This window comes from Gadus morhua, chromosome 9 (assembly GCF_902167405.1).
Source record: "Gadus morhua chromosome 9, gadMor3.0, whole genome shotgun sequence".
In the NCBI taxonomy this organism is placed as follows: domain Eukaryota; kingdom Metazoa; phylum Chordata; class Actinopteri; order Gadiformes; family Gadidae; genus Gadus; species Gadus morhua.
This window is the reverse complement of record NC_044056.1, coordinates 390,001-403,679: the sequence shown is the minus strand read 5'-3', so window position 1 is coordinate 403,679 and position 13,679 is coordinate 390,001. Positions and strand designations below refer to the sequence as shown.

Genomic DNA, 13,679 nt, shown 5'->3' with positions numbered 1-13,679 from the left:
ACACAGACAGACAGACAGCTCTGAGAGGGCTCACACACACACAGACAGACAGACAGCTCTGAGAGGGCTCACACACTGACAGACAGACAGCTCTGAGAGGGCTCACACACACACAGACAGACAGACAGCTCTGAGAGGGCTCACACACAGACAGACAGACAGCTCTGAGAGGGCTCACACACACACAGACAGACAGACAGCTCTGAGAGGGCTCACACAGACAGACAGACAGCTCTGAGAGGGCTCACACACACACACAGACAGACAGCTCTGAGAGGGCTCACACACACACAGACAGACAGAGGGCTCACACAGACAGACAGACAGCTCTGAGAGGGCTCACACACAGACACACAGACAGACAGACAGCTCTGAGAGGGCTGACACACGGACAGACAGACAGCTCTGAGAGGGCTCACACACAGACAGACAGACAGCTCTGTGATGGGTCGGTGAGATGGGTGGACACACAAGCGGGGAGACAGACAGACAGACAGACAGATAAACGGGGACAAAGTGAGAAAGGTGGAGACGGATAGACACAGGCCGATTAAGGGAAGACAGACGGATAAATTGACAGAGTGTGAGACATGGACACACTGGCAGACAAGAGAGACAGAAAGGCAGGCAAGAGAGACAGACAGAGAAGTATAGACAGGAAGGCAGACAAGAGAGACAGACAGACGGATACGTAGATGGAGACAGAGAGACGCATGGACACTCCGATAGACAGCGCGACAGGTATTGATAAGAACAGAGAGCGAGAGAGAGACACGTGTAGAGACAGAGAGACAGGAGACAATCAAACACAGACAGACAGACAGAAGTGTCATTCAGAGACAGGGAGTCAGCCCTGTGGACAGACAGACAGACGGACTGACCCACGGGCCATCTGGCTCGACAGCTGCTGTAGCCTGTACGTGAGCTTCTGCTGTAGCCTGTACGTGAGAGTCGGGGTGTCAGGACATGATTGTGTCTCCGAACATGTCTGTGAATGTTTCAGTGTGGTCGAGTGGGAGGGTACAGGAACAGGAACAATGCTGTCCCAGTGCGTGTCTGCGGGTGTGTTTGCGCGTGCAGATGGGGATGCATGTTAAGTTATGTTTTGTGTTATGTTATGTTGCGTGTGTGTATGCGTGTGCTTCTTCGTCCTCCATGGCAAATGAGGAGCTGAATGTCCCGTCCGTTTCTCACTGTGATGTTTGGTGTTTCTTCAGGCAGCGAATGTGGGGCCCTCTCTCTCTCTCTCTCTCTCTCTCTCCTCTACTGAGCATCTCTCCCTCTCCTCCCTCATCTCTTCCCTTCGTCGCACCGTTAAGCTCCTGCTGATCTGCTCCGCTACTTTAAGTATTCATTTTGAATGCCTCTCACTTATTTTCTGGTGCTCTGCTCTCTCTCTCTCTCTCTCTCTCTCTCTCTCTCTCTCTCTCTCTCTCTCTCTCTCTCTCTCTGTCTCTGTCTCGCTCTCTCTCTCTCTCTCTCTCTCTCTCTCTCTCTCTCTCTCTCTCTCCCCCCCCCCCTCTCTCCCTCCCCCCCCCCCCTCTCTCTCTCTCTCTCTCTCTCTCTCTCTCCCTCTCTCCCTCTCTCTCTCTCTCTCCCTCTCCCTCTCCCTCTCCCCCTCTCCCTCCCCCTCTCTCTCTCTCTGTCTCTGTCTCTCTCCCTCTCTCTCTCTCTCTCTCTCTCTCTCTCTCTCTCTCTCTCTCTCTCTCTCTATCTCTCTCTCCCTCTCTCTCTCTCCCTCTCCCTCTCCCTCCCCCTCTCTCTCTCTCTCTCTCTCTCTCTCTCTCTCCCTCTCCCTCTCCCTCTCTCTCTCTCTCTCTCTCTCTCTCTCTCTCGCTCTCTCTCTCTCTCTCTCTCTCTCTCTCTCTCTCTCTCTCTCTCTCTCTCTCTCTCTCTCTCTCTCTCTCTCTCTGTGCTGTGCAGATCACTCTGAGGTGTGGTATGATATGGGAACAAACATCCAGCACCTGGACAGGCTGGCCAACGCCCGCAGCGTCAGCCCCACTAACGAGCTGGTGTCCCATGAGTCTGTGGACTACCGGGCCACCCTGCTGGAGGGTACGTCAACAGACCCCCCCACCGACCCCCCCTACACCTTCCTCTGCTCTCTTTCCCTCGTCATTCCCTTCCCACTGCCTCCACTCTCACTGGACCTCCAGGCGGTGTTTTTCGCTCTTAGCTTCAGCCGCCAAATAGCTTCTGCCGACGCCGCACGCAAGGTGACACCTGGGCCGTCCTGGAGGTGACACCTGGGCCCCCCCCCCCGAAAGCATTAGGTGGTGGTGGTGGTGGGGTGGGGTGGGGTGGTTCGGCTGGTCGGAGGGGATGGATCGGACTGCTCTGAGTTCCTGATGTTTGCATCGAGAGGCTGCAGAGTAAGGGCAGTGCAGAAGATGATGAGCTCTGCAGCCAGCAGCCTGATCCTACGCAGAGCCTGGAGGCACGGCCACACTGAGCGCGTTACGCGCCTTAGAGCCGTAGAACATCGGCATTGTTGCAGAGGGAACCACCGGTTTAGCCGCGTCGATGCGTTACACGCGCTTTAGCAGCGCGTTAGGCGCGTTAGACGTGTTTTCCGCACCTAAATAACGCGGCCAACACACCTCCGCGCAGAGTTCAAAAAATGTAACTTTCTACGCTCCTACGCGTGACGCTTAGCCACGATAGCCAATCAGCGTTGAGCTTGACCCGACGTCACTGGCAGAGAGACGGAGGACAGGCTCTCCGCAGCTGATGTGGAGCACCTGTACTTGGTGTCCTGACGGGAGATCCTGGCACCAACCCGGGTCAGCAGGTCATCAAACATGATCCCAGGCAACCGAAAATACGTCTGGAACCGGCCGTCATCCAGGCAGAGTCCCTGGAGGAGGTGGTGAAACTCACCCAGCTGTGAGCGCCTACGGAGGATGTCTTGCACCCAAACACGACGGCGTTTGGGTTTCCTGCTCTCCTCGAACTCCCACATCAAACACAGCGCAGCGATGGTGGTGATCTCAGCCATGTTTGTGGAGCAAAAGAAAATTAGCGGGGAAAATAACTAAGTTTTGGGCGGGCTCATCCAGCTGCGTAGGCGCGGTGAACCATTGTTTTGACACACAATGATCAAGCGGTTGCACGCGTAACGCGTTCAGTGTGGCCGTACCTTAAGACCTACTTCCATCCTGTGTGGCGTCCTACAACCTACCACATCCTACATCCTACATCCTACATGCTCCATCTCCTCCTATCGTTCTCTCTCCCTCTCCCTCTCCCTCTCCCCCTCCCCCTCCCCCTCCCTCTCTCCCTCTCTCTCCCTCTCCCTCTCCCTCTCCCTCTCCCTCTCCCCCTCCCTCTCTCCCTCTCCCTCTCCCTCTCCCTCTCCCTCTCTCCCTCTCTCTCTCTCTCTCTCCCTCTCCCTCTCCCTCTCCCTCTCTGATGTGTGTCCACACACAGTGCGACCTTTGACCTGTGACCCCTGATGTCTCCCCCAGACCAGGGCATGGAGAGACCCGAGGCGTGTCGCGGAGCCCCGCCGCCCATCTACGGGGCCAACCGGGAGCTGCTGTCCCCCAGGCTGGGGGCCCTGGGAGCGGGCCTGAGGATGGGGGCCGACGGGGAGCTGGTGGCCCCCCTGCTGGTGGCCCCCGTGCACATCGACCCGTCGCGCCTGCACCCCCAGCTGCTGCAGGAGGTGCAGCACGTGGTGATCGCCCGGGACCGGCTGCTGCTCCAGCAGGTCATCGGCAGGGGTGAGGCTCAGCGCCGCTACACAGGGGCCCCCACACAGGGGCCCCCACACAGGGGCCCCCACACAGGGCCCCCCCCACAGGGCCCCCACACAGGGGCCCCCACACAGGGGCCCCCACACAGGGGCCCCCATACAGGGCCGCCACACAGGGGCCCCCACACAGGGGCCCCCCCCACAGGGGCCCCCCCACAGGGGCCGCCACACAGGGGCCCCCCCACAGGGCCCCCACACAGGGGCCGCCACACAGGGGCCCCCACACAGGGGCCGCCACACAGGGGCCCCCCCACAGGGGCCCCACACAGGGGCCGCCACACAGGGGCCCCCCCACAGGGGCCCCCACACAGGGGCCCCCACACAGGGGCCCCCCCACAGGGGCCCTCACACTCACGCTGCGCGTCGGGGCCGGACAACGCCCCTTAACAGTGGTATAATGAGCACATACCACAGCCTGGCGTGATCTATTGCTTAAATATATATATAGATATATATATATAATGTCTACACATAAACCCTATTTATAGAATATGTACACAAAAACCTGCATGACTACAAACCTACCAAACATATCAGACGATATGTGTATGATATGTTTGAGTATGATCTTAAGTCCCAGTAGTCGCAGTGGTCTGCACTGACCCAAACCCACTGCTCCCAACGGCCCACGGAAACACGTCTAATCCCGCCTTCTTATCTTTTAACGACTCATGTTGGCGGTAAAAAATAATTGCAGCAAAGTGTTAAAGAAGCTACAAAGACTTCCTGTGTAAACCTATACATGGTCATAGGTTCACCTGGCTGCGGTTAACCGCTCCATTATCCGCCACACAATCTGACACACCGACGCTAACGGCTGCACTGTGCCGACCACTTTACCGTACGCTAACGGGCCCGGGATCAAATTCACACAGCCCACGAGGTAGAGCGGCAAACCCAGAGACCTACTGGAGACCCACTCTGGGATAGCTCACTAAAACCACTCCCCCTTCCCCACCCAACTCCACCACCACCATAACCCCCACCTCCACCACCACCACCTCCACCACCACCACCACCTCCACCACCACCACCACCACCACCACCACCACCACCACCACCTCCACCACCACCATAACCCCCACCTCCACCACCACCACCTCCACCACCACCCCCACCACCACCACCCCCACCACCTCCACCACCACCACCTCCACCACCACCACCTCCACCACCACCACCACCACCTCCACCACCACCACCTCCACCACCACCATAACCCCCACCTCCACCACCACCACCTCCACCACCACCTCCACCACCACCCCCACCACCACCCCCACCACCACCACCCCCACCACCACCACCCCCACCACCTCCACCACCACCTCCACCACCACCCCCACCACCACCACCTCCACCACCACCACCACCTCATCCCCCGGCTCCACGCCCTCCTCCTCTTCCAGAGCCCGACTCTCTGGGCAGGATTATGACAGGTTGGGTGGGGCGATGGTTGGCGGCTGGTAATCTCTGACTCCATTGTTGGGCCGAGTGGTAACGGGACACCCTCAGCCATCTGCAAAGACGGCGATGGGAGAACGGCGTGCAAGTTTAATCCCTCGCCCCCCTCCCACCCCCCTTGTGTCTGGGGCGAGTCCGGCAGGCTTTATGAGTAGTTCTAATTTAATAGAAGAAGACGCAGTCATTCCGGGGCTGCGGCGTATTTGCTCGGTTGGTATTAATGAATAAACAGCGGTGTTGGGTTTCCTGTGGCGGGGATGCAGTGTGGAGGGAACCTGTGAATAATAGACCCTACCCGGCGCATGGTCGGTGCCACAAGGCGCCCATTATCCCCGCATGAAAACATGAAACACTCATTGTTTTAATTTGTAACTAGTTCTGGCTCGTTGTTTTTGTTCAGAAACCCAACTAGAAGGAACAATAACTATAATCGAATCAAATCTGTAATGGAGTGTTGTCCTGTGTGTCCTCCTCTAACTGATGAGTGTTGTCCTGTGTCCTCCTCTAACTGATGAGTGTTGTCCTGTGTGTCCTCTAACTGATGAGTGTTGTCCTGTGTGTCCTCCTCTAACTGATAAGTGTTGTCCTGTGTCCTCCTCTAACTGATGAGTGTTGTCCTGTGTCCTCCTCTAACTGATGAGTGTTTTCCTGTGTGTCCTCTAACTGATGAGTGTTGTCCTGTGTGTCCTCCTCTAACTGATGAGTGTTGTCCTGTGTCCTCCTCTAACTGATGAGTGTTGTCCTGTGTCCTCCTCTAACTGATGAGTGTTGTCCTGTGTGTCCTCCTCTAACTGATGAGTGTTGTCCTGTGTGTCCTCCTCTAACTGATGAGTGTTGTCCTATGTGTCCTCCTCTAACTGATGAGTGTTGTCCTGTGTGTCCTCCTCCCACTGATGAGTGTTGTCCTGTGTCCTCCTCTAACTGATGAGTGTTGTCCTGTGTGTCCTCCTCTAACTGATGAGTGTTGTCCTGTGTGTCCTCTAACTGATGAGTGTTGTCCTGTGTGTCCTCTAACTGATGAGTGTTGTCCTGTGTCCTCCTCTAACTGATGAGTGTTGTCCTGTGTCCTCCTCTAACTGATGAGTGTTGTCCTGTGTGTCCTCCTCTAACTGATGAGTGTTGTCCTGTGTGTCCTCCTCTAACTGATGAGTGTTGTCCTGTGTCCTCTTCTAACTGATGAGTGTTGTCCTGTGTCCTCCTCTAACTGATGAGTGTTGTCCTGTGTCCTCCTCTAACTGATGAGTGTTGTCCTGTGTCCTCCTCTAACTGATGAGTGTTGTCCTGTGTGTCCCCTAACTGATGAGTGTTGTCCTGTGTCCTCCTCTAACTGATGAGTGTTGTCCTGTGTGTCCTCCTCTAACTGATGAGTGTTGTCCTGTGTCCTCCTCTAACTGATGAGTGTTGTCCTGTGTGTCCTCTAACTGATGAGTGTTGTCCTGTGTCCTCCTCTAACTGATGAGTGTTGTCCTGTGTGTCCTCCTCTAACTGATGAGTGTTTTCCTGTGTGTCCTCTAACTGATGAGTGTTGTCCTGTGTCCTCCTCTAACTGATGAGTGTTGTCCTGTGTGTCCTCCTCTAACTGATGAGTGTTGTCCTGTGTGTCCTCCTCTAACTGATGAGTGTTGTCCTGTGTGTCCTCCTCTAACTGATGAGTGTTGTCCTGTGTGTCCTCCTCTAACTGATGAGTGTTGTCCTGTGTGTCCTCCTCTAACTGATGAGTGTTGTCCTGTGTGTCCTCCTCTAACTGATGAGTGTTGTCCTGTGTGTCCTCTAACTGATGAGTGTTGTCCTGTGTCCTCCTCTAACTGATGAGTGTTGTCCTGTGTCCTCCTCTAACTGATGAGTGTTGTCCTGTGTGTCCTCCTCTAACTGATGAGTGTTGTCCTGTGTGTCCTCCTCTAACTGATGAGTGTTGTCCTGTGTCCTCTTCTAACTGATGAGTGTTGTCCTGTGTCCTCCTCTAACTGATGAGTGTTGTCCTGTGTCCTCCTCTAACTGATGAGTGTTGTCCTGTGTCCTCCTCTAACTGATGAGTGTTGTCCTGTGTGTCCCCTAACTGATGAGTGTTGTCCTGTGTCCTCCTCTAACTGATGAGTGTTGTCCTGTGTGTCCTCCTCTAACTGATGAGTGTTGTCCTGTGTCCTCCTCTAACTGATGAGTGTTGTCCTGTGTGTCCTCTAACTGATGAGTGTTGTCCTGTGTCCTCCTCTAACTGATGAGTGTTGTCCTGTGTGTCCTCCTCTAACTGATGAGTGTTTTCCTGTGTGTCCTCTAACTGATGAGTGTTGTCCTGTGTCCTCCTCTAACTGATGAGTGTTGTCCTGTGTGTCCTCCTCTAACTGATGAGTGTTGTCCTGTGTGTCCTCCTCTAACTGATGAGTGTTGTCCTGTGTGTCCTCCTCTAACTGATGAGTGTTGTCCTGTGTGTCCTCCTCTAACTGATGAGTGTTGTCCTGTGTGTCCTCCTCTAACTGATGAGTGTTGTCCTGTGTGTCCTCCTCTAACTGATGAGTGTTGTCCTGTGTGTCCTCCTCTAACTGATGAGTGTTGTCCTGTGTCCTCCTCTAACTGATGAGTGTTGTCCTGTGTGTCCTCCTCTAACTGATGAGTGTTGTCCTGTGTCCTCCTCTAACTGATGAGTGTTGTCCTGTGTCCTCCTCTAACTGATGAGTGTTGTCCTGTGTGTCCTCTAACTGATGAGTGTTGTCCTGTGTCCTCCTCTAACTGATGAGTGTTGTCCTGTGTGTCCTCCTCTAACTGATGAGTGTTGTCCTGTGTCCTCCTCTAACTAATGAGTGTTGTCCTGTGTCCTCCTCTAACTGATGAGTGTTGTCCTGTGTGTCCTCTAACTGATGAGTGTTGTCCTGTGTGTCCTCTAACTGATGAGTGTTGTCCTGTGTGTCCTCCTCTAACTGATGAGTGTTGCCCGCTGTCTCCTCCAGGACACTTCGGCTGTGTGTTCCACGGGACGCTGCTGGAGGCCGACGGTCAGAAGCAGCACTGCGCGGTCAAGTCCTTGAACCGTAAGTAAAAACACACAACTCACCAGTGAGGAGAAGCCCTTAAGCCCACAAACACATGCATGCACGCACACATGGGTCATGCACACGTTCACACACACGCATACACAAACTGACACATACCCGCAGTCATGCACACGTTCACACACTAACACACACACACACACACACACACACACACACACACACACACACACACACACACACACACACACAGACAGAGGCACACACACAGACACACACACAGACACACAGACACAGACACACACACACAGACACAGACACACACAGACACACACAGACACAGACACAGACACACACACACACACACACACACACACACACACACACACACACACACACACAGAGACACACACACACACACAGAGACACACACACAGACACACACACACAGTCACACACACAGACACAGACAGAGACACAGACACACGCTTGCACAAATGCCCGACAGAAACACATAAAATCCAAACTGCACTTGGTCCAGATCCGTGCAGACGGTGATCTCGGCCGCTATACGTCTATCTTAGATCTCAGGGCTCTGATGTGATCTCACAGGACCAGCGGCGACTCTGAGCGCGTTCTAGCAGCCTGAGATGATGATGATGGTGATGATGATGATGCTGATGATGATGATGATGATGCTGATGATGATGGATGAGCTTCGGGGGCGTGGATGCCATCAGGGTCCTCCCTAATCATATCAGCTGTCACACTCTGGGAGCTGGGAGATTAATGCCCAAATGATAGAAAGGCATAAAAAGGCGAGCAGTACCTACCATCAGCGACCCCCTACCCTCCAAACAGTCCCAGGAGGCGCCCTTCCCCTGGGGGTTGGACCTCTTATTGGGCTCAGTGATTCCCCCAGAGGGGGGGCCTTCGCTGTGGGGTTCGTCAGCCGCTGGATGGTTTGCTCTTAACCTCACCCAAGGGGAGATTCAACACCGAACACAAAGACACAGAGGAGGAGCACGCCTTCCTGGGGCTTCTGCACTAGAGATGATAAGCAGAGATGTCATAATATAGCATTCATATTCCTACAGATATATATATATTAGAGCTGTCAGTTAAACGCGTTATTAACGGCGTTAACGCAAACCAAATTTAACGGCGTTAAATTTTTTATCGCGCGATTAACGCAATTATTGTATTTAAAAAAAATAAATAAAAAAATTCTTTGGCTCAAAACAAAGAAGCAGTAGCCTGACTGCTATGTTCAAATTACATTTGTTCAAAGCAGTCGTTTAATTGCACTATGGGCTCTTTTTTTGTATCGTCCTGTTTTGATCAGTATATGCCAATGTTGTTATCAATAAAAAATCATTTGCACAAGGCAAGCGGATGTACTTCACCATGTTGATAAGAGAATTAAAATGAGAAGAATTATGGGACAAAAAAATCAAGGGATATTTAGCATAGAAAAATAATTTGCGATTAATCGTGAGTTAACTATGACATTAATGCGATTAATCACGATTAAATATTTTAATCGCTTGACAGCTCTAATATATCTATATAATATATATCTATATAATATATAGATATATATATCCATGGGGAGACGAGACGGAGGCCCGCCGTGCAGGTTCAATCGGTTCCCCCCTTGATGATAAACGGTCTCTGTCGGTACATCAAAACATTGCGCTGCTCAAACTGAGAGCGTTTGTTGGAGAGCGTCTCTGGTCTCCCGCCCTGGGGGGGGGGCTGATCAGAGCCCCGCCCTGGGGGGGGGGGGGGCTGATCAGAGCACCAGCCTCTAACCACATTACGGCCTCTCAGCGAGGCTAAAGTACCATGACACCACGCGCTGAGATGGGATTGGTTAATGGGAATCCGCTGCAGGTTGCTCGGCGGTGGTGGTGGTGGGGGTGGGGGCTACTGGAACACTGGCTGTATCAGCAGCTTCGGTACTCCGGCTCTGGGCTGGGAGGATGACCGCTCCCGCCCAAGGAGACTCCCTGCGCTGGAGACATTAAATTGATCTCCTCCTCACAGATGATCTCACTCTTGACTTCACCTGGTCCACTGCGCCCTCCCCCACTCACACACTCACCCGCCGCTCTTTGTTGAGCCTATTAATCCTGCTGGAACAAAAGGCTCTCTGGCTAATGAGTGGACTACTATTTGATTCACTTGGCTCCCTCTCGATTAGTGGGTTCTTGTTTTTTAAATGAATGGTTAACGAGCTACAAGGTTACTCCGTATCTACTGTAGGCTATTATCGACCCTTTTCCCAGTGATGTCATCATAGGACAAACACACCTCAGGGAAAACTTTGTTTTACCAACGTTATCCTGACAGTTTAAATTATAAGAGCGCTATGTCAGGTGTAACAATGGGCATTGTTGGTTGAAGATGTCTCTCTCTAATCTCTGTTATTCCTTTCATCCCCTTCCTCCTCTTTCTCCTCATCTTCCACCCCCCCTCCTCTCTCCTCTCTCCTCTCTCCCCTCTCCTCCCCCACTCCCCTCTCCTCCTCCCCCTCTCCCCTCTCCCCCTCCTCCTCCTCTCCTCCCCCTCTCCCCTCTGCTCCTCCCCCTCTCCTCCTCCTCTCTCCTCTCTCCCCTCTCCTCCCCCACTCCCCTCTCCTCCTCCCCCTCTCCCCTCTGCTCCTCCCCCTCTCCTCCTCCTCTCTCCTCTCTCCTCTCTCCCCTCTCCTCCCCCACTCCCCTCTCCTCCTCCCCCTCTCCCCTCTCCCCCTCCTCCTCCTCTCCTCCCCCTCTCCCCTCTGCTCCTCCCCCTCTCCTCCTCCCCTCTACCCTCTCCTCCTCCCCTCTCCTCCTTCCCCTCTCCTCCTCCCCCCTCCTCCCCCTCCCCCCTCCTCCCCCTCCAGGCATCACCGACCTGGAGGAGGTCTCTCAGTTCCTGAAGGAGGGGATCATCATGAAGGACTTCAGCCACCCCAACGTGCTCTCCCTGCTGGGCATCTGCCTGCCCCCCGAGGGGTCCCCCCTGGTGGTCCTGCCCTACATGAAGCACGGAGACCTGCGCAACTTCATCCGCGACGAGGGACACGTAAGAGACACCACACGCGTGTAGAGACACTACACGCCTGTAGAGACACCACACGCCTGTAGAGACACCACACGCCTGTAGAGACACCACACGTCTGTAGAGACACCACACGCGTGTAGAGACACACACACACTTCACACTACACGCCTGTAGAGACACCACACACTACACACCACACGCCTGTAGAGACAGTACACGCGTGTAGTGTCTACACGGGGACTCTGTTTGGGTCACGGGTTTGTTTGGCTACCAGATCTTCCTATCAGGGCAACGTCGTTCTGTTCTTGCTGAACATTAGTTTCATATGAAGAGTTAGGAACAGATAGCTTTAGAAGAACATAACTTAATCTGAGTTGCATTAATTCCCAAGAAAAATACATTACAATTAGAGCTGTCAAGCGATTAAAATATTTAATCGTGATTAATCGCATTAATGTCATAGTTAACTATCATTAATCGCGATTAATCGCAAATTATTTTTCTATGCTAAATATCCCTTGATTTTTTTGTCCCATAATTCTTCTCATTTTAATTCTCAAAATCAACATGATGAAGTGCATCGGCTTGCCTTGTGCAAATGATTTTCTATTGATAACAACATTGGCATATACTGATCAAAACAGGACGATACAAAAAAAGAGCTTATAGTGCAAATAAACAACTGCTTTGAACAAATGTTATTTGAACATAGCAGTCAGGCTACTGCTTCTTTGTTTTGAGCCAAAAAAAAAAATTTTTTTTTTTTTTTTTAATAAAATAATTACGTTAATCGCGCGATAAAATTTTTAACGCCGTTAAATTTGGTTTGCGTTAACGCCGTTTATAACGCGTTTAACTGACAGCTCTAATTACAATACAAATACACACACACACACACACACACACACACACACACACACACGTGTGTGTGCGCTCCATAAGGAAGGTGGTCTGGTGGCTCAGCGGTCTGTACCACTTTGTTACCTGAAACTCACTGGAAACCAAGATCCTCACACACGACTACACACATACAAGGTGCAAAGACACACACACCTCAACATATACATATGCACCTAATATCTACAAAAAGATGGCACTCCAAGCTCATCATCTCCAGTGTGTCTGCGCTCCAGCCTGCCGATTGGCCCAGCCTGATTCGTACGGTGGTTCTGACGGTGGTTGTGTTTCTACCAGAACCCGACGGTGAAGGACCTGATGGGCTTCGGGCTGCAGGTGGCTCGCGGTATGGAGTATCTGGCCAGCCAGAAGTTTGTCCACCGCGACCTGGCCGCCCGAAACTGCATGTGAGTGAACCAGAGACATCCATCAAAAGGGTTGATTAGCGGTCAGCCAGGGGGACCCACTTAGGAGAGGACGGACTAAAGGGTAGAGCAGTCATTATCCTTTGGCTAAACCTGTTTCTTTGTGTGTGTGTGTGTGTGTGTGTGTGTGTGTGTGTGTGTGTGTGTGTGTGCGTGTGCGTGTGTGTGTTTCCAGGCTGGATGAGAGCTTCGTAGTCAAAGTGGCAGACTTCGGTCTGGCGCGTGACGTCTATGATAAGGAATACTACAGCGTCCACAATAAAAACGCGGTGAAGCTACCCGTGAAATGGATGGCTCTGGAGAGCCTGCAGACACACAAGTTCACCACCAAGTCTGACGTGGTGAGGAGGACCCACACGCCAACACACATGGCAACACACACACCATGGCGTATACGTACAAACACGTTTGCACGCCAATAACATGGGACACACGAGTGCAACGTTGCAACACACACATTTTTTTTATCCCATATCACTTATCTTTTTTGGTTAATCTAGCGATTTTTTCTTTGTTTCCAAACAGTGGTCGTTTGGTGTGTTGCTATGGGAACTCATGACCCGTGGAGCCCCGCCCTACTCCGACGTGAACTCGTTCGACATCACGGTGTACCTGATGCAAGGCAGAAGGCTGCTTCAGCCAGAGTTCTGCCCTGATGCCCTGTGAGTCTCTCTCCCTCTCTCTCTCCCTCTCTCTCTCCATCTCTCTCTCTCTCTTTCTCTCGCTCTCTCGCTCTCTCTCCCTCTCTCTCTCCCTCTCTCTATCTCTCTCTCGCTCACTCTCTCGCTCTCTCGCTCGCTCTATCTCTCTCGCTCTCTCGCTCTCTCTCTCTGACTCTGTCTCTGTCTCTTTCTCTCTCTCTCTCTCCCTCGCTCTCTCTCTCGCTCTCTCTCTCGCTCTCTCTCTCTCTCTGACTCTGTCTATGTCTCTGTCTCTTACTCTCTCTCTGTCTCTCTTTATGCCTGTCTCTCACTCTCTCTCTCTCTCTCTCTCTCTCTCTCTCTCTCTCTCTCTCTCTCTCTCTCTCTCTCTCTCTCTCTCTCTCTCTCTCATTCTCTCTCTCTCTCATTCTCTCTCTCATTCTCTCATTCTCTCGCTCTC

The 13,679-nt window shown here is 52.6% G+C and overlaps 1 protein-coding gene across 1 annotated transcript in view; it reads left to right on the top strand.

Moving 5' to 3' along the window:
• met (MET proto-oncogene, receptor tyrosine kinase) overlaps positions 1-13,679 on the top strand; it is a 63,464-nt gene that overhangs the window by 46,713 nt on the left and 3,072 nt on the right. Inside the window, exons 14-20 of the mRNA XM_030365897.1 lie at positions 1,924-2,058; positions 3,471-3,728; positions 8,167-8,247; positions 11,096-11,277; positions 12,451-12,560; positions 12,754-12,919; positions 13,104-13,240. Coding sequence (XP_030221757.1) covers positions 1,924-2,058; positions 3,471-3,728; positions 8,167-8,247; positions 11,096-11,277; positions 12,451-12,560; positions 12,754-12,919; positions 13,104-13,240 — 1,069 coding nt within the window. The remainder of the gene's footprint in view (positions 1-1,923; positions 2,059-3,470; positions 3,729-8,166; positions 8,248-11,095; positions 11,278-12,450; positions 12,561-12,753; positions 12,920-13,103; positions 13,241-13,679) is intronic.